Source organism: Zingiber officinale, chromosome 3A (genome assembly GCF_018446385.1).
Source record: "Zingiber officinale cultivar Zhangliang chromosome 3A, Zo_v1.1, whole genome shotgun sequence".
Classification (NCBI taxonomy): domain Eukaryota; kingdom Viridiplantae; phylum Streptophyta; class Magnoliopsida; order Zingiberales; family Zingiberaceae; genus Zingiber; species Zingiber officinale.
The window spans coordinates 162,114,307-162,140,198 of NC_055990.1; the positions used below are offsets into that span (position 1 = coordinate 162,114,307).

At 33.6% G+C, this 25,892-nt stretch overlaps 2 protein-coding genes across 4 annotated transcripts; one reads left to right on the forward strand and one right to left on the reverse strand.

Annotated features, from left to right (window-relative positions):
* Positions 1 to 9,890: 9,890 nt before the first annotated feature.
* Positions 9,891 to 15,201, reverse strand: LOC122053180. The gene is made up of 7 exons (XM_042615106.1): positions 14,465 to 15,201; positions 13,603 to 13,887; positions 11,571 to 12,677; positions 11,279 to 11,448; positions 10,946 to 11,110; positions 10,710 to 10,863; positions 9,891 to 10,633 (listed from the first exon to the last, which is right to left on the reverse strand). Exons 1-7 carry the CDS (start codon positions 15,198 to 15,200, stop codon positions 10,107 to 10,109), a joined length of 3,144 nt encoding a protein of 1,047 aa, XP_042471040.1. The 5' UTR covers position 15,201; the 3' UTR covers positions 9,891 to 10,106.
* A 5,439-nt stretch (positions 15,202 to 20,640) lies between these two features.
* Positions 20,641 to 25,707, forward strand: LOC122053182 (UMP-CMP kinase 3-like). Of its 3 annotated transcripts, XM_042615109.1 has the most exons (11): positions 20,736 to 20,761; positions 20,873 to 20,917; positions 21,437 to 21,491; positions 21,716 to 21,770; positions 22,742 to 22,859; positions 23,405 to 23,561; positions 23,654 to 23,734; positions 23,813 to 23,920; positions 24,488 to 24,559; positions 24,975 to 25,016; positions 25,559 to 25,707. In XM_042615109.1, exons 3-10 carry the CDS (start codon positions 21,465 to 21,467, stop codon positions 24,981 to 24,983), a joined length of 627 nt encoding a protein of 208 aa, XP_042471043.1. In that variant the 5' UTR covers positions 20,736 to 20,761; positions 20,873 to 20,917; positions 21,437 to 21,464; the 3' UTR covers positions 24,984 to 25,016; positions 25,559 to 25,707. The 3 variants fall into 3 exon arrangements, with proteins under 3 accessions (XP_042471042.1, XP_042471043.1, XP_042471045.1); XM_042615108.1 differs by lacking the exon at positions 20,873 to 20,917 and having other exon boundaries at positions 20,641 to 20,761; XM_042615111.1 differs by lacking the exon at positions 20,736 to 20,761 and having other exon boundaries at positions 20,908 to 20,932.
* The last annotated feature ends 185 nt before the right edge of the window (positions 25,708 to 25,892 follow it).

The following is a 25,892-nucleotide window of genomic DNA, read 5'->3' on the forward strand; positions in this document are numbered from 1 at the left end:
ACAAAGTTAGTCCGAGGCAATATATATCCTGCAACATAGATTGTTAGCACATTTTATAATAGTATGAATTAGCACAAATAGTATGACTTAGATTCCGTCTTTCCGAGACCGGAATCTAGTCACGATCTCGACTTAGACATCCGAAATGGATCTAAGCCGGATCGACGCCTAATGTTCCCTTCCCGGGAACGCGTCCTCGCAGTCACTCCCCTCCAGTGACTTACCTCACTTACCTGCCAGACGTCCGGTCAGCCCTTCGACCCGTCTGGACTTCTTGCCAGCTATCCGGTCAGCCCGTCGACCTAGCTGGACTTCTTGTCAAGCGTCCGGTCAGCCCGTCGACCCGCTTGGACTTCTCGCTAGCTATCCGGTCAGCCCGTCGACCTAGCTGGACTTCGTGCCAGACATCCGGTCAGCCCGTCGACCTGTCTGGACTTCTCCTGCACACTCGATCAAAGTGTCAGACAACAACAAAACTAATTAACCTATTTGTCATTCATCAAAACCTGGGTTAAATCGTTAGTGCTAACCGCACCAACAATCTCCCCCTTTTTGATGGAATGACAACCTGGTTAAGTTAGTGAAAACATATGCAAGAAACAACATGCATTTATGTGGTTTTAAAGTTAGTCTGTATTTTCAAATTGGTTTAGCTAACTTAACCACCTAACCCTCCCCCTTTGGCATGCATCAAAAAATGAGCAGGGGTAAACAAGCATAGTGTAGAGTAATAAAAAGTTTAGTTCAAAAATTCAAAGATATTGATAAAAGTACAATTTTTAACAGCAAGTTAAAAAAATAGTCAAGTTGACTTGGGGGAGTTTAAAGTTTTGAAAACTTGTTTAAAGCATTGGCTTTTAGCTTTTAGAAAAATTGTTAAGTTTAGATAGTCTAATTTTTAAACATAAGTGTATAAGGTCTAAATTTCAAGATCAAGTTTAAATTTTCAAAATAAGTTTCAACTTTGAAACGCTTTTCAAACATAAGTTTTTAAAACCAAAATTCTAAAACTAAGTTTGAAAAATCTATTTTTCAAAACTGATTGAAATTTATTTTTCAACACTAAGTTTGTAAAAGATTCAATTTTCAAAATTAAGGAAAATGATTTTGAGAAGCTTAGTTTGTAAACTTAAGTTTTGAAAAATCTAATTTCCACAATTTTCAATAACAACGTAATTTTTTTTTTAAGCTAATTTTTGTAAAATTTAACTTTCAAATCAAATTGTCAAAATTAAGTAAAATCAAATTTTAAGAACTAGATTCAGGACAATTTTCAAAGTAAAGTTAAATTAAATTTAAATCTTTACTTTTAGTTTTCAAAGGAGTTTGGTAAAAGTAAGATCATATTTTTAGAATGTTTTTGTAAAATTTGTTTTCCAAAATCAAATTTTCAAAGTTTAAAAGTACTAGTTTCAAAACCATGGTTTAAAATACTTGAAAAATTCAGTTTTCAAAGACTAAGTAAAAAGGATAAAAAGTTTGTGATTTAAAAAAAAAATCACAATTTAAAACAAGTTGTTTTTAAACTTTGATTTTCAAAATTAAGTTTAAAATTCAATTTGGAAAACTAAAGTAGTTTTATTTCTCCCCCTGAATTTGATACTCCTTTAATTTATTACTCTCCTTTAATTTATTAAATTTTCTAGGGGATTTTAAAAAAATTGAACCTCCCCCTGAATTGGTTACTTCCCTTAATTTAATATCTCTCCCTTAAGTTAATATTAAGGTTTGGTTGTGTTAAATTTCAAAAGCCCTAACGCATTTGTCTAATTTAGTAACACTTATATTATTATCTCTGTATCCTTGGTATAACTGTTTATTTGAATTTGATTAATCAATTATTAATTAATTTTAGATTGCGCTTAACTTTAGTTTAAGGTTTAATAAGATTTTATTAATTCAATAACAGTTAACCATTATCAATAATTTATTGATTAATTTTTACTTGATTTAATAAGTTAATAAAATAATTTAAATTTCATATTAATTGATTGAGTTGTCAATGAAAGTGTTAGTTATAATTATATTTTTATTAACTTTCTTTTAAGTGGGATTTGAAGTTAGCATAAAGTTAAAATTATTAGACACAGTTAAGTAAGGTTCAAGTCAATTTTAGTTCTCAAATGAAATTAAACTTAAACAGTTAAGTTCTACTTATTGATTACATAATTAAGTTTAAAGTTAAAGTTAACGGAATTTAAGTTTTTAAGTTAGGTGTCTAAGTTTTAAATGAATTCAAAAGAATTATTATTATTATTATTATTTTTAAGGGATTTCTAACAGGATTTATAAAACAATGTTTAAAAGGATTTTAAAATGATGTTTATAATTATTTAATGGCAATTAACATATGTTCAATTCAGTTTTGATTTTAGATTTAAATTAATATTAGTGATTAATTTAGGTTTAAGTTTTAAGTTTAAGTTAAATTTTTAAATTTTAATTGTAATTTCAATATTAAGTTTTAATTTAAGTTTTAATAATCAGTTAGGTTAAATTAAGTTTAAAAATCATTTTAAGAAAAATAATGTTTAAGGTAAAAAAATTTAAAATCTAAATAATACTTTTTAAAGTTTAAGAATAATTTTTTTTTAAAAAAAAACAATTTAAAATGGTTTTTAAAAGATTTTTAAAAGAGTTTTTAAAAGGATTTTTTTTTTAAAGAGTTCTTAAAAAGATTTTTAAAATAATTTTCAAAATAGTTTTTTTTTTAAAAGGATTTTTAAAGTTTTTTAAAATGATTTTTAAAAGAGTTTTTAAAATAATTTTTAAAATGTTTTAAAATAATTTTTAAAGTTTTTAAAATGATTTTTAAAAGAGTTTTTAAAATAATTTTTTAAAATAAATTTTTTTTTAAGTTTTAAAATGATTTTTAAAAGAATTTTTAAAATAATTTTTAAAAGGTTTTAAAATAATTTTTAAAAGATTTTTTTTTAAAGTTTTAAAATGATTTTTAAAAGAATTTTTAAAATAATTTTTAAAAGGTTTTAAAATAATTTTTAAATGAATTTTTAAAGTTTTTAAAATGAGTTTTAAAAGGATTTTTAAAATAGTTTTTAAAGAATTTTTAAAATAATTTTTAAGGAATTTTTAAATAATTTTAAAGAATTTTTAAAATAGTTTTTAAAGAGTTTTTAAAATAATTTTTAAAGAGTTTTTAAAATAGTTTTTAAATAATTTTTAAAAGAATTTTTAAAGAATTTTTAAATAATTATTAAAATAGTTTTTAAAGAGTTTTTAAAATAATTTTTAAAGAATTTTTAAAATCGTTTTTAAAGAATTTTTAAAATAATTTTTAATTAATTTTTAAAATAGTTTTTAAAGAGTTTTTAAAATAATTTTTAAAGTTAAAATAATTTTTTAAAATTAAAATAATTTTTTAAAGTTAAAATAATTTTTTAAAGTTAGTTAAAAATAATTTGAAATTTAATTTTAATTAACTTAATTAATTAATTTAATCCTTATTCATCTCACCCGATCTAGATTATCAATCAGGGTATCCTTTAATTTTGTGAGATGAAGTTAATTTGATTAATTATAGAGTTTGGTTTAACTTGTGTTAGATTCAGGTTTAGCTTTAGTCTCAACAAATAGATATTATTCGGATAAACTTCTAAGTTTGGTGAGTCACTTGGACGTCATTAGAAGTAACCAACCTTTCGAGGTTTTCCGAATAGTCCTATCCATGGAGCTTAGTACTAAACCTTGGTCTAACTAGTTAGGATCCATTTAAAGGTAGCTTCGGTCGGTTCCACTTGGCCAAATGCACCAGATTGAAGTCATATCTTTCTAGACATGCGATGCCCAAGCTTCCCCAACGTACTATCTGTTGGTTGCTACTCGGAAAACCTAGAGGTTCCACTGTACAAAAATTTTGTACAAAGGTCTGAACCTTTTCCTAGCTACCATGTGTTCTTTTAAATTAAATTTTGGATCTCCTGCAGAACTTAACACGTTTGATCCAAAACTTAATCTATTTGTTCTTTTAGGTTTTGACTTGGATCTCCTGCGGAACTTAACACGTTCGACCCAAGTCACCTTAAGTTATTAATTCCATTAAATATTAATTTCCATAATCGGTTCCCAGTACTGACGTGGCGAGGCACATGACCTTCTTGGATATGGGAGCAACCACCACCGACTAGACAAAACCTTTTATAGAAAGCTAATATTTAATTTCCTAAAATAACTTTAGGTTAACCGAAAAGAACAATCAAATCACAAGGAAAAGAAAAACAAAAGAACACTATATCGAAAACAAATTCGAAACTCTAGAATCGTATGCCTCTTGTATTTAGTATTATTTCCAAAAATAACTAGTATGATGCGGAAACAAAAAATACTAGTTATACCTTTTAGAAAGACCTCTTGATCTTCTACCGTATTCCTCTTCTAACCTCGGACGTTGTGTGGGCAACGATCTTCCGAGATGAGAACCACCAAGCACCTTCTTCTTCCTTGTAAGTTTCGGCCATCAAAACTTCTTCTAGGATGAAGAGGTTCGGCCACCACCACCATGCTCCAAGGGATGCTAGAAACGAGGCTTGCTTTCTCTCCTTCTTCTCCTTCCTTGATCCGGCCACTAACAAAAACTCCACCAAGAGAAGTTTCGCCAAAAGAAGAGAAGAGGAGAAATAGGGCCGGCCACCAAAGAAGAAAAGAGAGGAAGAAAAAGAATAGAGTTGTTCACCATGAAGCCTCCTCTATCCCCTCTTTTATAATCCTTGGTCTTGGCAAATAAGGAAAAATTAATAAAACCTTCCTTAATTCTTTTGCCATGAAAAAGAAAAATTAATTAATTAAAAATTAATTTCCTTTTTCCAACTTATTTGGCCGGCCACCTATAATCCACAAATCAAGGAAAGTTTTAATTAAAACAAAAATTAAAACTTCCTAATTTGTTTCTAGAAATTTATAAAAATTTCTCCAATAATTTTATCCCTTCATGATTGGTTAATAAAAAGGAAATTTTATAAATTAAAATTTTTCTTTTAAACATGTGGATAAAAAGAAAGTTATCTCTAAAAATTAAAATCTCTTTTAATCTACAAATAAGGAAAGATATCAAATCTTTTCTTAATCTTTTGTAGAAACTTATAAAAGAGAATATTTAATTTTAAACTCTCTTTAAATTATTATCATGGTTAAAAAGGAAAGTTTTTCTTAAAAATAAAATCTCCTTTCAATCTACAAATAAGGAAAGATTTCAAATCTTTTCTTAATCTTTAGTAGAAAGCTTTAAAAGGAAAGATTTAATTTTAAACTCTCTTTTAAAACTATGATATCCACATAAGAAATAATTTTAATAAAAATCCTTTTTAATATGATGTGGCCGGCCACCTAAGCTTAGGCTCCAAGCTATTGGCCGACCTTGGCCGGCCCTAAGCTTGAGCTTCAAGCTTAGCTTGGTGGCCCCTATTGGTTGGGTAAGAAGGTGGGTATGTGGTGGGTATAAATCTCTATATACAAGAGGCTACGATAGGGACCGAGAGGAGGAATTGGTTTTGGTCTCCGATAAAATTAAGCATCCCGTGCTCGCCGAACACACAACTTAATTTTATCAATAATAATTCATTCCACTAGAGAACTATTATTGAACTATCGCACCAATCCCAAATTACATTTTGGGCTCCTTCTTATCATGAGTGTGTTAGTCTCCCTGTGTTTAAGATATCGAATGTCCACTAATTAAGTGAGTTACTGACAACTCATTTAATTAATATCTTAGTCCAAGAGTAGTACCACTCAACCTTATCATCATGTCGGACTATGTCCACCTGCAGGGTTTAACATGACAATCCTTATGAGCTCCTCTTGAGGACATTATCAACCTAGTATCTCTAGGACACAGTTTCCTTCTATAATCAACAACACACACTATAAGTGATACCATTTCCCAACTTATCGGGCTTATTGATTCATCGAACTAAATCTCACCCATTGATAAATTAAAGAAATAAATATCAAATATATGTGCTTGTTATTATATTAGGATTAAGTGCACACACTTCCATAATAACCGAGGTCTTTGTTTCTTTATAAAATCAGTATAAAAGAAACGACCTCAAATTGTCCTACTCAATACACTCTAAGTGTACTAGTGTAATTATACAGTCAAGATAAACTGATACCTAATTACACTACGACCTTCTAATGGTTTGTTCCTTTCCATTTTGGTCGTGAGCTACTGTTTATAATTTATAAGGTACTGATAACATGATCCTCTGTGTGTGACACCACACACCATGTTATCTACAATATAAATTAATTGAACAACTACATTTATCATAAATGTAGACATTTGACCAATGTGATTCTTATTACTAGATAAATGTTTATACCAAAAGCTAGGCTTTTAGTATACACCCTAACACTATCATCAAAAAACTTCACCAGTACCATGATTCAAGTTAAACTGGGTCCCTTTTTAACTAATCCTAATTACCCTGCCGGGTTAGTTTATTTGGGTTACCCTGTCGGGTAAGTTAGTTTTGGAGGTGCCAGCTATTTTGGAGCCTCCCCTGAATTATTGGCCTTTAATTTAAGATTTTTGTATAATTAGAGTTAGTTTTAGTTAAGTTTTAATGTTTAATTTGTAATTTAAATTTAAGATTTTAATTTTGAATTAATTAAATTGGTCAAATTATCTTTCTTTAAGAGAGTGTATTTAATATTTGAATTTTCTTTCCATTTCAATTTTATTGGGTTAATTGAATTATATTTCTTTAGTAGCTTATTTTTAAAGTTTAAATTTTTATTTATTTTTAAATTTGAATTAACTAAACTGTTTGAATTATATTTTCTTAACGGTTTATCTTTTAGCTTTTTATTAATTGTTAATTTTGAAATTTCTAGATTATTTTTGTTTAATATGTTATCTTTAACATTTAATTTTAAGTTTGTTAAATTCCGTTTTGATTTTATCAAAGTGTTTGATTTTATCCTTATATTTTCTTTGCCTTTTAAATTGATATGGTTAATTGAATTTATTAGATTAGTTTTATCTTTAAAGTTTAATTTCTTATTAATTAAATTATCTTGGTTTTGGATAGCATTTTCTAGATTAATATTGTCTAGATTAAATAATTTATTAATTTTATCTAGATCAATATTGACCTTGTCATCTTTTTTGTTTGAATTTTCACATTTGTTTAGGTTTAAATTCAAATTTTTAGATTTATTAATTATTTTCATATTTTCTGTATTTTCTAAATTAATTATATTTATTTTATCAGAAAATATCCTAGAGGTATTTTTGCAAGTATTGTCATGTACACTATTTTCACATATACTTTCAGACATATCCAAATTAACAGTCTCATATTTTAAACTACTACTAGCAAGGGTGTTTTGGTAAATATTACTAACCTTGAGCGCAACCCCTAATTCAGCAGGCTTCTCCATTGGATCTGACTCGAGTCCAGATTCGACTTTAACTTGATCTTCTAGCTCCATCGACATCTCGTGAAGCTTGATCAATTGGGTCCACAGCTCATATGCATTCTTGTACTTTTCTAATCTGCATAAAATATTGTTAGGTAAAACATTACAAATAATGTTACTTACCTTTTTGTTCAGTTCCGAGTTTTGAGAATGTTTCCTCAAAATTAGCATATAATCGATGTCTACGCTTCCTAAGAAGCATTCCATTAATCGCTTCCAGTAGTTGAAGTCTTCATGATCGTAGGGTGGTGGTTCGCAGGGGTTCCGTCCTTCTAGAAGAGTCATAATTTCTTGCACACAGAGAAACAAACAAAAGATCCCAAGACTTTGTCTTGGATTAACAGTGCTGAAAAAAAATAATATTTCACTATTTTCGAAAAAACTAATAAAATATTATTAAAATATTAATAAAAAATATTATTTCAAATTTTTGAAAATGTAATATCTTGTTAATACTAAGCAATGGTGAAGAGATGGCGATGTATTTTTCAAAAATAGTTTTGGAGGGAAAAAACGAAAGGCGTTATCTAATTTTTAAAGACAAACGATATCTAATTTTTCTTTCAAAAAGTCCCCCCTTTACCTGATTGGTGGTTGCACCAAATCAGAGCGGTACCTGCTCTGATACCACTTGTAGGACCGTTTGATTCGATAGAGGGGGGTGAATATCAATTCGAAAAGTCGAGTAAAAATACGCAGCGGAAAAGTAAATGAACACAGTTGTTTTTACTTCGTTCGGAGCCTGTGACGACTCCTACTCGAAGGCCCGTGGTCCTTGACCACTTTCGTTGGGCAATCACTAACAATTCGAATATAATTACAAAATGAATACAGGGAATGCTAGTTAAACAAAGTAATACCGACAAGCAAATTAACTAAAACCGAAGGAGCACTTTGTCGGAGCTTTGTTGGCGTCGCAGCAGGACCAGCAGTAGAAGAGTTCTCAGATTGATGATTCTGAAGCTCCTGCCTGGGGCTTCTTTTATATGTTGCTCCGGGCGCCTGGATTCCTTTCGGGCGCCTGGATTCCTTTCGGGCGCCTGGAATGTGACGTAGCTGCTCAAACCGAGATGCTCCACGTGGCGACGACTTGGCTGGATATAATTTGCCTTCCGGGCGCTCGGATCCCCTCCGGGCGCCCGGATCACCTTGTTCCAGAAAACTCCCTTTTCTTGCAAAACAAAGTTAGTCCGAGGCAATATATATCCTGCAAAATAGATTGTTAGCACATTTTATAATAGTATGAATTAACACAAATAGTATGACTTAGATTCCATCTTTCCGAGACCGGAATCTAGTCACGATCTCGACTTAGACATCCGAAATGGATCTAAGCCGGATCGACGCCTAATGTTCCCTTCCCGGGAACGCGTCCTCGCAGTCACTCCCCTCCAGTGACTTACCTCACTTACCTGCCAGACGTCCGGTCAGCCCGTCGACCCGTCTGGACTTCTTGCCAAGCGTCCGGTCAGCCCGTCGACCCGCTTGGACTTCTCGCCAGCTATCCGGTCAGCCCGTCGACCTAGCTGGACTTCGTGCCAGACATCCGGTCAGCCCGTCGACCTGTCTGGACTTCTCCTGCACACTCGATCAAAGTGTCAGATAACAACAAAACTAACTTAACCTATTTGTCATTCATCAAAACCTGGGTTAAATCGTTAGTGCTAACCGCACCAACAGATAGGTCCGGATGAGCCCAATTCCAGATGAACGAAATTACCCAGACGATCTAGTAAGCAAAAGAGCAAACGGATCTACTGAAGTTGCTGAAGGCGCCTCCAACACTGCTATAGGTGCCTTCGCGCCTTTCTAGTGGAAGACGTCTTCAATCTCTTGTAGGCGCCTTCGAGCCTTTATGGAAGGCGCCTCATACTAGGCAAAAGCAACCGTTGACAAAGATAAAACATTATCTTCGCTTGTCTCGCTGGAGGCATCTTCCACCTTATTAAACGTGCCTTCCAGTTTCGGATAAGATTTTTCAGGGACTATAAAAAAATCCCTGGAGCTAGGAAATGGACAACAACTTCTATATTCATTTCCCAACAATTTTCTGAGCGTTCAAAGTGTATAAAAGACTTCTTCGTCTTCAACGAAAGAGATTTGTTAGTGTTTTTCAACGTCTTAGATTAACAACTACTTAGGTTGTAACAAAATAAACCTTTGGCCTTTTACCTATTCTTTATTTTATTAGTTGTTCAATTATTATTATTATAATTGTTCTATCATGCTGCTAATCTACGTTGAAAGAACGAAAATAATTTTTTTATTTTATCTTAAACAGGCAATTCATTCACTCTTGCCAATCCCGCCTGGGCCAACAATAACTGTCAATTTAAGCAATTAAATAAATACAAGTGATTTGTGTGGATTGCTATGGTAGCTTCTTTATATCGTTTAATAATACATGAAAATAAAAAAATAAATGCGCTATAATTTTCAGTCTGTAATAGCAGATAAATTTAAGATGCGCTTTAATTTTCAGTCATTTACAATTAAAAGGCATCAATGAAAGAAATAAAAAAGTAGTCATTTAATTACATCAAAATGTTCATCAAATTGTCAAATAGGGAGTGCCACAGGTTCCATAAAACAATCTTCAAGTTCTTTCTTATTGCTATGTGCATATCGAACCGTCCGTAGGTAACCTCATCGTAAAGAGATGGTTAGTGTGTGGATTCATCCTCCCCCATCACATGCACCCACTCAAAGGAGAGGTCGCCATCTCGACTTCTACTTGGGCAGCTCCCTTGCTTGTATGTCATGTAGGACTGGATCAGTGGTCCATTCAGAGGACCTGATAATGTTTGTCTTGTATTTCCATATCCTGAAACATCAAAATATGGACTTACTTGATCGTTTGCAACTGCTGCAATGAATCTTGTATTGGCCAGATTCGCAGTCATGGCATTGGCAACTGGGTGCAATGCAGCATGCTCTTGGTCAAGAATGTACTCTAGTTCTGCATCTCTGTGAATAGACTTGTTATTTCGATCCTTCAAAATTTGAAATCGAGCCATCACGGATGATTCAACATCTTCTGCCTTGCTCGATTCATGGTTTGCTGATGCACCGACTTGATTTTCTTCTTCTCTTATGCTTTCAGTATCTTTGGGCTTCAAAGGTGAATCATGAACCTTGAGGCTATGTAGAGAGTTCAGACTTGAAGACATGCCGGATTGTGGAGGCTTATCTGGAAATATATATATATGTAAAAAGAGTAACTAGTAATTTTAGAAAAGAGGCCAATTTGAGAATAGTGCTCTTACGGTTTTCAGATTCAATCTTCATTTGAGCAATTACAAGTTCTTGCTTGAGTCGACAGGCCAAAAGTTCTGCTTGTACCCATAGATTCTTGTACAACGATGCTTGCTTGCTTTCTTCACTTTCAGTGAAACTTCGTGATACAGCATTCTCAAACGTCTGCAGATTTACGAAAGGTAGAATAGACAAAATGGTCCAACAGATGCTCAAAATAAGAAACTCAAGAGCCTAATAAATTTACCTGCATCATTTTCTTGCCAACTTTGCTAACATAAGCATCACCTCCCTGGATAACAAGATTGCCAAAATCATCATCAAAGTAATCACATCCAGATATTGTCTTTTGGTTTCTGCTGTTAATGTTTTCAGAACAAGCAGCCTCTAGACTTGAACAACCAACAATATCCTGCCAAATATTCATCTAGTTAGAGTTGGGCCAAAAAATTAAAACATTTTGGCACAAAAAGCTGCCTGTATGATTAGCTGTGAGAAAATAGATCCAAAAGCACTTTGAATAAGCTATTAACCATTGTTATTGTACCATATTGGATCATAGTCAAATTCTATGACATACCTCGTCTTTGAGGAGGAGCGAAATATTGCTAATTGTTGCATAGAGGAGTTTGCAATCATGTGGTTTCAATCCTTCGGCCTCACTACAGTTGGTGGATAATAGTTCTACTGAAGAACCGTGTATTAACTTAACAAGCTCCTCCAGTCTTCTCAATGGTGCTGAACTTGTGCCTGAAGGGCAAACAATTAACAAATAATAATAAAGATATTTCATAAGGGACAATTTTTGTCCCAGAACTTTGTTAAGAAAATACAAATAAGCCAAATGAGCAATGAGACTCAAACAATAATACCTTCAATGTTCTTGGCAATGCCCTTTGGTGGTGGGAAATCATTTGGAGCATTGCTTTCCATTTCAACAAAATTTGCAGCAAAAACATGTTGTGCATCGACCCTTTTCTTAGCTTCAGTGGTTTGATTTGTTTGTTCCTCGTGTACATAGTCAAACAAAATCTCATTTTCTTTATCCTTTCGACAGTCAGATATTTTGTTCTCTGAAAATTCAACAATCTGTTGCATATTTGATGAAACAACTGGTGAGCATTCTGGCTTTTCAGAAACATGACTTTTCTTAACGTAATCAAAACTCAAGTTTCCAACTTGTTCTGCAGAATTATTTGGCTCATGACATGAATGATTCTTGACTAATTCACGCTCAACTAGCATTCTGTCACTGGTAAACAGAGACTGTTGTGATGCTGGAGCTCCTTTCCAACATGGTGAATCAACAGAAAGATTATGCTGATCAAATGCTTCTGAAGAACTCATGGTAGATACATTAAGATCCAAGGAATTGCCCGCAGATGGAGAAGAAACAGAATCAGCAATCGCCATATTTCCTGGTTTCAAATTGGAAGTCAACATGGAAAGAAGATTTAAGGGGCTTTCTGTAGCATGATTATTACTCGATGGAAAATCCCTTCTAGAAACGGCTGGTAAGACATTAGAATTTGTTGTGTGGTAGTCTTCCCATCTCTTCTCATTGTATTCCCCTTTCGGATCCATGCTTTCATTGAGATTAGCCTCCATTGACCTAGAAGGTATAACTGATGCATCATCTACCATATGTAGCACTTCATGATTAACCTTCCCAGATGACAAACTGGTGTTGATGTTTGCACTAGCTGTAAAGTGTGATGGCAAATATACTTCATTTGATGCGGACCACTTGGCAAATGGATAGTAAGATTCTGGATACACAGAGCATGAATCAAGTTGTGTCATGTCACGGTCATAGGCAGAGCCCGAAACATAAGTATCATTCAATCCCATTGCAGATGTCGACAATTGAGGGTTGAAAATTGTATAAGAGGATGCACTGTCATGCTCTCGCTTATATTTCTCTGGTGGGTGGTCATCTAGTAGCCATTCAGTGCTTTGGCATCCAAAGTGCTCTTTTCCTGTTAGTGAACCAGCAAATTTTTCGAACAAAACATCTTAAGAATCATTGCTATAATAGAAATGTCAACCAAAACAATGATAAATATTTATGTAACATTTCAAATTAAAAAATCTCTAGGAAACCAGACATTTATAATAATAAAACAAATGCAAATATCAAGTACTTGGCGTTTAAAAAAATGAGATTTAAGATAACCTATAATTTTATGTAAAGATCAACACATCTGAGAACCACAAAACTTTTCTTGACATTTTCATGACTTGGATATGCCACGCAACATTGGCATCACATACGATGGTCAAAAAAACTGATAGGAGAAAACTTAAGTCCAGCCAATGCTTTCAGAGAGAAAAAATGAAGAATTGGATATTTCTGTACAACAAGTGAAGAAAATCCAGGAACAAATAGAAACAAGGAGACGGTAATATGACTATCTTAAAATATCTTATTGTTGATCTATTAAACCATATATTGCTTTGTTGTCTCATTTTGAACTTTAACACTGCCCTTTTTCTATAAATTTAAAAGGCGCTTTTTTTTTCAAGGCAAGCTCCATGCATTAGAAGGAGAGATTATGCAATACAGAAAATTCTGTTTCTAATATTTCACTGTTCATTTTCTATCTGAGAGAATTTTTAAGAACACTCAGAGATACTGTGACTGTTTCGGTTACCATCACCACAAAGTGCATAAGTTTTTATAGAAAGATATTGATTACGTTAATAAACACTGTCTGAGTAGACTAGGAATTTGTAGTTCATATGCCGAAACATTAGAAATAAATTGTCAGATTTACCCTTATTTATCCTAGCTGATTGCAAATGATTGTAGTTCCTTTCCAATCAATGCTCAATAGTGTAAATACCTAATTGTAAGTCGTCATCAACACTCAACCTAGTAAAACTAAGGATGTAACGAAATACCTCCAGAAAAAAATAGCTCTCTGCTGATAGAAGGTGGTCCCGTCCCTGGCAACTCATCAGGAAGTTTTACACTGACTACATCCTCATCAGACGGCTTATTCCACTGGGCAATACCAAGTGTAGAATGGGCCGATGAGGGGCCAAAGTTATCATCAAGTACTCGCAGTTCAGAGTCATTGCAGTAGTGGCCAAAGCAGGGATGACCAAAGGGAGCATTACTGGACCCAGATGGAAGTGAGTCTGCCGTGGTGTCGTAGGGAGGCAATTGAGAGGTGGAAGGGCGATCTGCAAGTAGGAGAGTGTCAGTGAATGATTCAATGAGAACAGGTTCATGTTATACAATGGCTAAAATCCCACATCTAATATCTCATCATTCATTTTCCAGTGGGGGAAGAGCTATTAAGAGCACTCAAAGGTCTGTGACTATTTCAATTTATTTCTGGCAATCACCAGGTACTACCATCATCATTAAAGGTAGAAGTTTTTATACAAATATATCAATTAGGATAAAGAAGAGATTGCAACTTGTTGATTTATGTTTAGAAGAATCTTTAAACTAAAATATCTTTCTAGGATAAAATATACACCCAGCAAGGTCTAAAGAGACAAGGAGCCTGTAGTTCATATATACGCAGATAGGAACAAATAAATTGCTAGATTCAGCCTTATTCATCCAAATGGTCAGTTAGCTCCATAACATATCAGAAATGGCTATCTCAGAACTCAGAAGGAAAACATTTTGACAGATGAACCTATAATAATATGATGATAAGAAAAAGTTGCAATTATCTTAGAGTGTATATACCAAAATTTTTAAATCATTGTCAGAAACAACCATCCCCCAACAATCTAAGGAAATTACCTTCCAGAAAAGATGTGTAACCAAAAGGCGGTCTTGAGACTTCTGTCAATGGCACCTCATCAGAACGCTTTGCTGGACTTACCTTCCCATCAATTAACAAGGAAGTTCTATTGTTATAATAGGCCGATAATGGCCCGAAGTTCCACGGCTGCGAGTCAGGATAGTATAGAGAGTAGAAGGGTTCAACGAGAGTAGCGGCGTCGCTACCGGCCCCGGATGGTGCCGCAAATCTGGAATAGATCGTTGGCTCGACGGAATTACCGAGCGCCTTCGCCCGGAGTTCTGGGTGCAGTTCTGCGTCACGAAAGCAACCGGCGAAATCGGAATCGCCCGGAGGGGAGCTGTCGGACAGGGGCGGGAGAGATTTCGCGACTTCGTTGTGCGGGGGGAACCGGGCAGAGGAGGGGAAATCGCCGAACAGCAGAGGGTCGGGAGTGTACGGAGGCATCTGCAGCGACGGGTAAAGGGCGGAGGAGGCGTGACCGAGTGTGAATGGAGGAGCCAGGGCCGAGAGGGAGGAGGAGGAGGAATAAGAGGTGGGGTTCCACTGCAACGGATGAGGCAGCGGCAGCAGTGGAGGAGGAGAAGAGAAAGGCGAGGATGGAAGGGGAGGGAGACTCGGCGCCGAAGAGGTAACGTGAGGGGACGTCTCCATGTGATCGCCGGAAGCCGCGCCGCTGAGTAGCAGAGTCGCCGGGCTTGCAGAGAGGGAGGGGCAGAAAGGCCGGATGGGCATCTGGGTCGAATTTATTAAGAAAGTAAAAAATAATAATATATAAATAATTATCCGATTTTTACGTAATTAGTAATTGGTCGGATGACTAATTCAAGCGTATGTATTATCTATTTCTTAAAATTCTGATTGAATTAGCAATAAATAAATAAAATCTTTTTTTTCACACACAAAAAAAGACTTTTTCCTTTCATTATCATATTTAAGCGTGACCGCGCTTATCTATCCATATTAAACCCACCTAAAAAGCAATTAAATAGATCTTAACTTCAATACATTTTTAAAAATAATAAATTAACTTTAAATAATTATTTAATAATTTAATTAATTTGGACAAAAATAAGAATAATCATGTTCGAAAACTGAGAAGATAATTGGCAGGGAACGTGACTTTGTGATTGAATGGAAGAAGATCTTACGTTGTCTTACAAAACCAAGAGCGTTAGTATATGGTCAGAGAAGGGGTCCCGGTATTGGCCCTCCGACATTCAAGTCAGCCCTCGACTCAGTGGAGAAGAATAGTAAAAATGAACAGTAACCAGGAGCGCGTAGAATAACGAAGTATCTCATACCTCCATCTATGGATAAAGGCCCTCTTTTATAGTACCATTGTAGTATATGTGCACGCATCTCAAAGTATATACATATTTTCTAAAGTGTTTTAGGAAAAGATAAGTCGAAAAGTGTTTCTGACACCTTTCCTTAAGCGGACAGACAAATCTTTAATATGACATGCTAGAAGCTTCTAAAGTATATTTGCTTGCTGGACATTCTCTGTTGTTGACGACACAAACTTCTAAAAAAGTACAGTAAGATATGTAGGTAGGTCCCACTATAGGCCGACCGAGAGACGCTCGGCTGGGACGTCACCAGTGTTGGTGCGGAATGCATTAGATGATCGAACCTGAGTTTTTATAATGACAAATGGTTTAAAGTTAAAGTTATTTGTGGTCTAACAAGTTTAATTGAGATTGTAGAAAAAGTCACAAGTGTTGTTAGGCAAAATTCCTAATTGTAGTTAGGCAGGTAAAAATCTTAGGGGGTGGTAACCCTAGGTCCTAATTTTTAGTTGTTCAATTTCATTAATTTAATTGTGCTACTAATCTAGGTTAAAGATCGAGAGAGATTATAATTTTCTTATAGGCAATTCATCCCCCCTCTTACCGATCTCGTTGCACCAATAAGTGGTATTAAAGTCCAACCGCCTCAGAAGGATTAATCGCCGACTGAAGTACAAAGACGATGGCCAGACCTAGCATCTACCCGCCTAAGTTTAAAGGGGAGTTCGTGATATAGAAGAAATGAATGGATATATTTTTAAATCTAATTTTAAATTACTACTAATAATTAATATAATTTTATAGCCCACAAGGACCAATAAGGAGCTGAAAAGGATGAATACCAGTGGACCAAAAAGGAACAAGTCGACTTCGTGGCAAATGGACGAGTCAAATTCTACCTGCTGAGCGTCCTTCCACCCCAGGAAGTCAGTTGAATCGAAGCTTATGACTTAGCAAAAGATCTTTGAGAGAAGTTCCTAGAGCTACACGAAGGAACATTCAAAGCAAAGCTCGCGGGACGGGACTTGCTCCGGAACCAAATCAGCAACTTCCGGATGGAAGAAGGCGAATCAATTGCTCATCTACATATAAGAATCAAAGAGCTAATCACCGGATTAACAAACCTCGGAGAAACGGTGACTAATCGAGATACGCAAAGATATATTTTAAATGCATTCTCGAGAACAAGAATGGACATCAATAGTAGATTACTACTATATCTCCAAAGACCTTGAAGTAAGTATATTGGAAAACCTTTTTTCTTCTTTCATATTACATGAATCTTAGTGTGCAGGATAAAGAAAGGGATCAAGTCAGAACCTAGCACTACAAGCTCAGAAGAGTGGACCAGATTTAGACTCATCGATTGACAAAGACGAAGCAGCCTTCATGGTAAGAAAATTTTCTAAGTTTTTTAAATCTAATAAATTTAAAAATTCGCAGGTCAAGAAGTTTGTTATAGGAAAATGGAAAGTAAGATATTATAATTGTCAAGAAGAAGGGTACATATGAAGAAAGCAGCAGTGAAGGGGAAGCATCCAACTTCGAACATGATATGATAAATGAGATATGCCTCTTATCCCTTGATCAACCGTATTCTTGAATAATATTAATGATTAGATCTTTATGTAAACTAAAATCTAAAAATAATAATTTAAAGAAGAAAAATGGGGATTTAAAAATAAAAATTAACTAATGCATGTCCACTAAATTGTTTGAAAACTCAAAAATAGAAATAATAAATTAAAAGAACAAATAACATCCTTGAAAAATGACTGTATGTCCAACTCTGAAAGATGTACCAAATTTAAATTTTATAAATTACAAATGGTTAAACTTGTATATCAAAAATTATAAGGGTCAAATTAGAAAAATATCTAAAAATTATGTTCCATCAAAATTTTTGATTAATTTAGTAATAAATAATTTATATTGGATTCTCAAATCATGCTTAGTATAATTTAAAGTTAATCTCATGTATCCTTTAAATTTCAATATATTTTATTTTTACTGTGTTTAAACAAATTATTCAAATGCCTAGTGTTTATATTTTGAGTTAAACTATCCTATGATTTAATTTTAAAAAAAATAAAATTTTTTTGTTTGTTAAAATATTTTCTTTTATCTTTTAAAACTAAAATGGTATTTTGAAAACTAAAAAAAGTATTCTGTAAACTTATTTTTAAAAAATTATGTCTTTCTATGACAAAACTAAATGTTTTCTATCATAATAAAAATTTCTACTATTTTATCTGAATTATTATAAATTATTTTTTGAAAAATTAATTTTTAATATTAAAAATTAAAAAAAAAAATTGGAGCTTTAATTTTTCTAGTATTCGACAATCTATTTTTTATATCCATAAATTTTAACCGAATTTTCAGAGCTGAAAAAATAATTTTAAGATTTATCTTCATAAAATTATTTGTTCTGATAAAATAAATTAATTATATTCATTAAACTATTTTTTTCTATAAAAATTTTTCTGCAGACCACTCGTTTAAATTTCCACAAAATTTACATATTTTTAAATTATTTTTGTCGAAATAGAAGATTAATTAAAAAAATAGAATATTTTGAAATCTATTTCTAAAAAAAATATTATCTTACTGATAATTCTTATCATGTACCCCTAGAAAAATATTACAATTTTTTCTAACAATTTATTTTTCCCAAACTTTTTTTTTGATATTATCAAAGAGGAGAAATAATTACAAGCTAAGGGAGAGTAGTAAGACATTTATCTTTGTACGGATTTTGTAATTTTATTGACTTAATTAATTGTAATATTTTATTTTAATTGTGACATTGCTTAATTCATTTATCATGTTATTACCTTTTGATGCACATTTTAATGTGGTCAACCAAGTTAAGTTAGGTCCCGCTATATTTGATCTTTGTGTCTAAGTGTGCAAATGCTTAGGAACATAAGAAGTCGAGCAGAAGTCACAGCTAGCAAGAAAAATGACACGGGAAATAAGTCGACGGGCTCGATGCAACCGAAAGACAAGATGCTACAGAAGAATACACTGGTGGACGAGAAAGATGTGTGCAGCGTTCGAAGGAAGAGAAGTCGGGGAGGAAGCCTGCTCGAGGAGAAGGTCAGAGTTGGGTTCAGATGAACTCAACTTCGATTAGACGGAGAATAACCCACATGAAGAAATAAGCTACTAAGGAGCTGATCTGCACCTTCAATAAACAGTGCGAAGACACCTTCCAACTATAAAAGGCGTCTTCCAGTAGCCGTTAACCACAGATAGAGTTTTATCCTCAACGGATAAAACTTTTCTAATGGAAGACACCTTGGGTCATCTTGAAGGCGCTTTTAAGTTACGCATAGAGTTTTCCAGGGGCTATAAAAAGACCCTTGGAGGTAGGAAATATTCAACAGTTCTAGTATTCATATCCTAGCTTATTCTGAGCATTTAAAGAGTGTAAGAGATTTCTTAGCCTTCAATGAAGAAGATTTTGTTAGTACTTTCATTTGTTTTGGATTAACAACAATTTAGGTTGTAACCAACTAATTTTTTCGCCTCTTTTAATTTCTAATTGTTCAATTTCATTAATTTAATTGTGCTACTAATCTAGGTTGAAAGATCTAGAAAGGTTATAATTTTCTTACAAGTAAGTCACCCCTCTCTTGCCAGTCCCACTGTACCGACACATTTTGCCTGATCAAACCCAAGGTCCGATCGGCCAGGGTGATAGGTTGGGTAACTTAATATTTAGCTCTAGATCTCGACTGCTTGGATGGTCCGACTGACCTTTCATGTCCGATCAACCCTAGAGGTCTACTCGATCACCTCTGGTCTATAGTTTAGCAGAATAACTGATCTTGTAACTTTGACCATTTAACTTTAATCTATACATCAGCCAATTTTCACTACATTGATCCATTTTTTCAAATCATTTTTATCACCATATCAATATCTTTATTGGAATAGTTTAAAGTACATTCTTTCATGTTATCAGTATTTTACTTTTCAAAATTATCCATATTTTCTGATATTGTTACAGCAGCAATAATATGAACGCTCTATTAATTTGTAATTAATATTGATTAATATTATGTTATAAATTCTAATAACATTAATATTGTAGGAGCTATCATAGTACTAATAAATATAATTATAGAAATTAAAAAAATGCTAATGTGAGTTTTGATAATAAATGAAAAAGCACGTCCCTTTAACAATTTTAATAAAAAGAACGTCTAATTAATTTTATTTAGAGAGGTGTTACTATCGTACTTGGACATGAATAAGTTTAATATTCTATTGGTTAAAATTTTATTTACATTCGTTCATATAAATAAGATGAATTGAGTAAATAAATTTAAACAACTCGTCTAATTATATATATATATATATATATATATATATAATTCATTAATATTTATAAATGATATTCATGAACATATTTATATATAATATTAGTGAATTATATTTATCAATAAATTTTTTATCAATTTACTAAATAAATAAAATAAAATAAAAATAAATTAATAAATTAATATTATCTATTTGATAGTTAATCAAATAAGTTTAAAATATAAAAATTTTAAATAATCAAATAAAATTAAATTTAAAATTTGATAATATATAAAGAAATCAAGCTAAGTTTAAATTTAAACTAAATTTAAGCTCGTAAAAAAACAAATCAAAATATAATAATTATTTTAAGGGAAATTTTTTTAACAACTTAATTTATTTTAAATGGAACTCGACTTAGGTTATCTTTCGAACACTTTGAAGTTTAGTTCGACTGGCTGGTTTACGGCCCTATTGGTACTCGAAATCCACTTTGCCGTGTGATCTACGGCCGTCCGATGGAGATCGGAGCGCCATCCGTGTTCCGAGTATGACCAGGGCGACGGAGCACCAGAGCTTGTTTGGAATTGCGTGCTTTCCTCTCGGTGTATAAATGAGGCCGAGATCTCGATTTCCCTCCACCGTCGTTGAGCGGAAGAGTTACTCTGGACGCGAAGTTCGCTTTGCTGCCAGGTATTGGATCCTCATTGCCTGCCCTTCCCTCTTCCGATCTAATATATTTCGTCCTGGTAATGCTCCGATTCAGCTTTCTGAGGTGTTTTTGCATGTGTTGATGGAATTGAGACCCAGTCACCCAGATCTGGAGTGTGGTGGTTTAGATCTGCCGAGGTTTGCACAAACCAAGCTAAGATCTTTTTCTTATCTTGATTATGGGGTTTGGAGAGATTCTCGGGAGTAGATCTGTGTTCAAGATCGATTCATTGATTGAGATGTTGGGGTTCTGATTCGTAATATTGATATAGAGGGTGAAATTTCTTTGTTGGAAGGATATCGTATTTCGTATCGAAACATTTTCGATGGAAATAGAACTCGTGTTTCTGAAACAGAGGCTTTCTTTTTGGATGTGTTATTTTCTGCTCTGTAGGTTCTTAGATCCACAAATGATAAGCACCACAATTTAGCATGTTCGTAAATCGACTTTCTTTTAGGACAATTAACACCGACTCTCTTTGTATCTACGTCAGATAGTGGCAACTGGCAAGAATGGTGTTTGGCTAGTCTTTAAATGATATATGATCCCTGGCTGCTTTATTTGCTTTCGCTGACAATATTTCTCAGAGGTTTTTTTACTTCAATTGATATAATTTTAAATGTATGCTAAATTAACTTGTATTTTGTTTGTTCCAGTTAGTACACAACAGAATTAGCTTTATTCATGGGCACGATGGTAGATTCTAACAAGGTATCTTACTATGGAATCATTTTAATTGAAAAGAGATTTCTTTTGAATAAAAAATGAACTTATGCCATTGGGACTTGTGTTCCTTTGTCAATATCATGGAATGCTTGACATTGTTTTCTCTCCTTTTTTTTTTTTAAATTTGTTCTTATACTTAAATTGCCTTAGTAGGAAATATATAAAAAACATATGTGCACGAAGTATAATTGTTAAATGTTTGAATGCAGGATGCTCATGTAAATTTCCCAGGTGACAAGAAGATCACAGTTGTGTTTGTGCTAGGTAATAATTTCTTGCTTAAAAACATTGGCATGATTCTGTACCCAATTTGGTTTGCTAGAAATATCACCATGAATTATTTAGTTAATCCAAATCCATACTAAGTTTTCCATACTCTAGTAAATTTGTTCCTCAAGACCTGAAACCATGAATAGTTTGAATTTCTTTTGTCACTAAAGAAGTGAAAACCTGAACATTTAGTTATTTTCTCAGAGATATTTTTTCTCAGGTAATATATTAGGTTGGGCACTAATTGTGTTTTCTAGAGCTCAAGGGATAAGAATGGGCACACCTATCCTTTTTAGCAGTACAAAACCTATGCTATTCTAAGAGGATCTAAGAAGCTTTATGATGTACACATATAATATAATACAATGAGAAAGGGGTTGTGAAGCACTCAATGCACCACGGTTACCAAATAGTTACTCCTATCTCCCATAAGCCTACAAAATCCAAACAAATAGGCTAAGTATTCAAACTCGCAACTTGATCTGATATCATGCTAGTTGATTTTCCTTGAATCTTGTCATTTATAAGGTCATACCTGCTTGGCTGGACACTGCACCTCATTTATACTTATGTCTAATGTTGCTTTCTATCCTTCCATATGCATTCTTCCTCTTCCATCAGACATATCTAAGATTAAACCATTAATCTTAAATAACACTTGAGAATATTCCAATGTCAGAAAAACTTTTTTTTGACAATTGAATTCTTTGTATTTCTTTTTCTCTCTCTATCTGTGAAGTTGTCATTTATCTCCTATAAGAGTAATGATATAAAAATATTTTTACCATATGGTTCTATGAAATTAATATTTGTAGATAGATGCTGATTAGAATACAAAGATACTACTCATAAATCTGCTGATTCATTTTGTTTTCTTTGTCTTTTCTAGATTTGCATTTGTTGATAGCTAAACGCCTTTCTATTTTCACTTTTTATATTGCAATTTCACATGACGTATGTAACAGGGGGGCCTGGCAGTGGAAAAGGCACACAGTGTGCAAAGATTGTTGAAAACTATGGTTTCACCCATCTCAGTGCTGGAGATCTTCTGCGTGCAGAAATTAAATCTGGCTCGGAAAATGGGTATTTACTATATTCAATCTGATTATATAATGCATAGATGTGTTAGTGCAACTTCGTTAATTTTTTAATAACATTATAAAATCAGGTTTCAGGGCTCAGCAGTAATCATTAACTAGGGTGGAATTAAGTTGAGTAACTAGGAACCGGCTTTACAAATTAGGGAATTCCTATTCAACTATTCAATCACCTTATAACTGGCCAGATGGTCATCCACAGTTGACTGGCAAGTCTCCTGAAGTGATTCAATGTACAAATTTTAAATTGGATACAAAGGTAGGTTGATCCTAATGTGAAAATGATTTGAGTGGAAGTGACTTTCCATTGTCAGGAGATAAGGGATATTTAAGAGGATCAGAAGAAAACCATGACACAAAACATGTGATATGAATTAGTTCAACACATTACATATCCTCTCTTTCAAAGACTTAAGTAGCTGCAGACTGCACTTGAACGATATGACCAAGTTGAATATCCTGTTATCTGCACTTACTTGGGGAGTTAACTAGAATGGCTATTGTTTTTCTCTGACTACATTCTTTCTCCAGTACCATGATCTCAAACATGATCAAGGAAGGGAAAATTGTCCCTGCTGAGGTTACAATTGATCTTCTGAAGAAGGCTATGATTGGGAGTGGAAATGACAGATTTCTTATTGATGGTTTTCCCAGAAATGAAGAGAACCGTGCTGCTTTTGAGAATGGGGTAATTTGGCAATATGGTAGCTGCTACAACTCTGCAATTTAATTCTACAAATATACTCGTTACATTTTTTTCTTTTCTTTCTGTTGTTATAGACAAAGATTGAGCCAGAGTTCATACTATTTTTTGACTGTCCAGAGGAAGAGATGGAACGCAGACTTCTAAGCCGCAACCAGGTTATTTTAGCACAGCCTCTTATCCCTTAATTTTCCATTCCCCAAATTTGCCATTTTTTAATTTTCTGAATGATGCAGGAGAGAGTTGATGATAACATTGAGACCATAAGAAAGCGCTTCAGAGTTTTTGTTGAATCCAGTCTACCTGTCATTGAGCATTATGAATTGAAGGGCAAGGTTCGAAAGGTACTAAGCTTTTACTTGTGAAATTTTCATTTAATCAGTTATATAATTTTGCTCAGAGATAATCTAATAATATTCTCACTCTACGTGTACCGAGGGGAATCATATCTTAGACTCTTTTCATCCTTCATGGCTATTTGGTATTGTGATTCCAATGGGCGGTTTCAGTCTCCTTTCAGATGGTATTATGAAATTTAATGCCAAGGTGGAACACCGGTATTAGAAAACAACCAATTTGATGCTGAGTAGAGTTGACCCAGATATTTGTGGTGCCCTGATCTCTTAGCTGGATCTACACGATTACTAGAATTAATAATATCTGATAGAGTATGCAACAAAACATTCTAATATAATATTTATAATGTAGCAGAAGTCAAAAGAATCTACTAAGCATACACTTAAATGGTGTCTAATCTATTTGTATTCTTTCACAATTGAACTTGTGGTTATGTTTAGTATTACTTGTCTCTATCTAGTGGTAGGTTGTCGGCCTTATTTATCAAAAAAAAAAAATTGGATATGTAGAAAAGTTATCTTTTTAGACGTAAATATCTTTGCTTGGCCTTACAGGTAAATGCTACGAAGTCCATTGAAGAGGTCTTTGAAGATGTGAAGATCATTTTTGCTCCATTCCACACCAATGTAAGATCACATTGCAAATCTTACATGATCCAGTTTTATCTACAAGCTCACCATATTATTGTAAATTCTTTTGAGCGATCCAGATCATAAATAAACTTATGCAAAAAGGGACTCAATGCCTATAAATTATAGTTTATACTAGACCTTTAGACACCTGAGCACTAGACTATACTGTAGCATTCAGTGTTCTGCGCCCAGTACACAAGACATAAGCTCGATGATACCTTTCATTCCTTAGCATCATGAGCAATGCATATTTTTGAGCACCAGTTTGTATAGAATGCAGGTTGAGAATATGATTAACAAATCTATCTCCTTCTTAGCCACTCGTAGGAGCTTAGAGTACAGGATGAGGAGATGATCATCAATTAGTGTTTTATATTTACACTTATATTTTTTGCTTATACTTTTGCAGATTGAGTAGGCATGCCTCGATGTTAAACAACACTATCTAAAGGTAAATTATTTTTCAGATGTTTCTTTTGTCATTTGGATGTGATATTAAAATCTTGTCTTCATGTGAATTGGTGACGAAAAAATATTCTCTTTCTTAAAACCAATCTGGACTGACCAACCAGCTGGATTAACTAGCCTATCTGACTCAATAGGACCAACTAAACCATCATTCCGGCCAACCCACCCACCTTGCCCGGCCTGACATGACTGGACCTCCTAGCTCGTGGCCTAACTAAACCAAGCAACTGCTCCAATTGAGCAGGCTAATTGGCCAATCCGGCTTAACCAATCTAGTTTGTCCGACCCATACGATTTGACTGACCCAACCAACTGCCTGCCTTGTCTGGATAGATCAGACGAGTCATTGTCCATGATTTTTCATTCAGCATGACCATAGCGGTAAATATCGTACTCTTGAATACTTGGGTGTTTCATCTGTTAAAAGGTTTTGCTTTGAGCTTAAACATCTTTCTATTTTAGTATCTCACATAGAATGCATGTTCTGGAGCAGGTTCTGATGATTTATCTGTTGCGTTCTTGCAGTTATCTCCATCGACTTATTTGCTCCGTATCATCCTTCATAAATATCATGTCGTGTTGTATTAGTAGAGTTATTTCTTCGTCGCTGCAGTATGCTTTTGCAATTGCACAATAATTTTCATATAATCAGTATCACAGCTTGATTGATTCCATGTCTTCTTTTCAACGATAAATCATCACTGTGTTTAGATTTGGTTCTTCAAGAAAAAATCAACAAACTCAATATTCCATGCAGTTGGTAAAGCATGCTCTTGAAAAGATTCAGAGGAAGGGATTTTCCTCTGTATTCTCCGCTATCCCAATCAAACCAACCAAACAAATTGAGCGGATTCAAAAC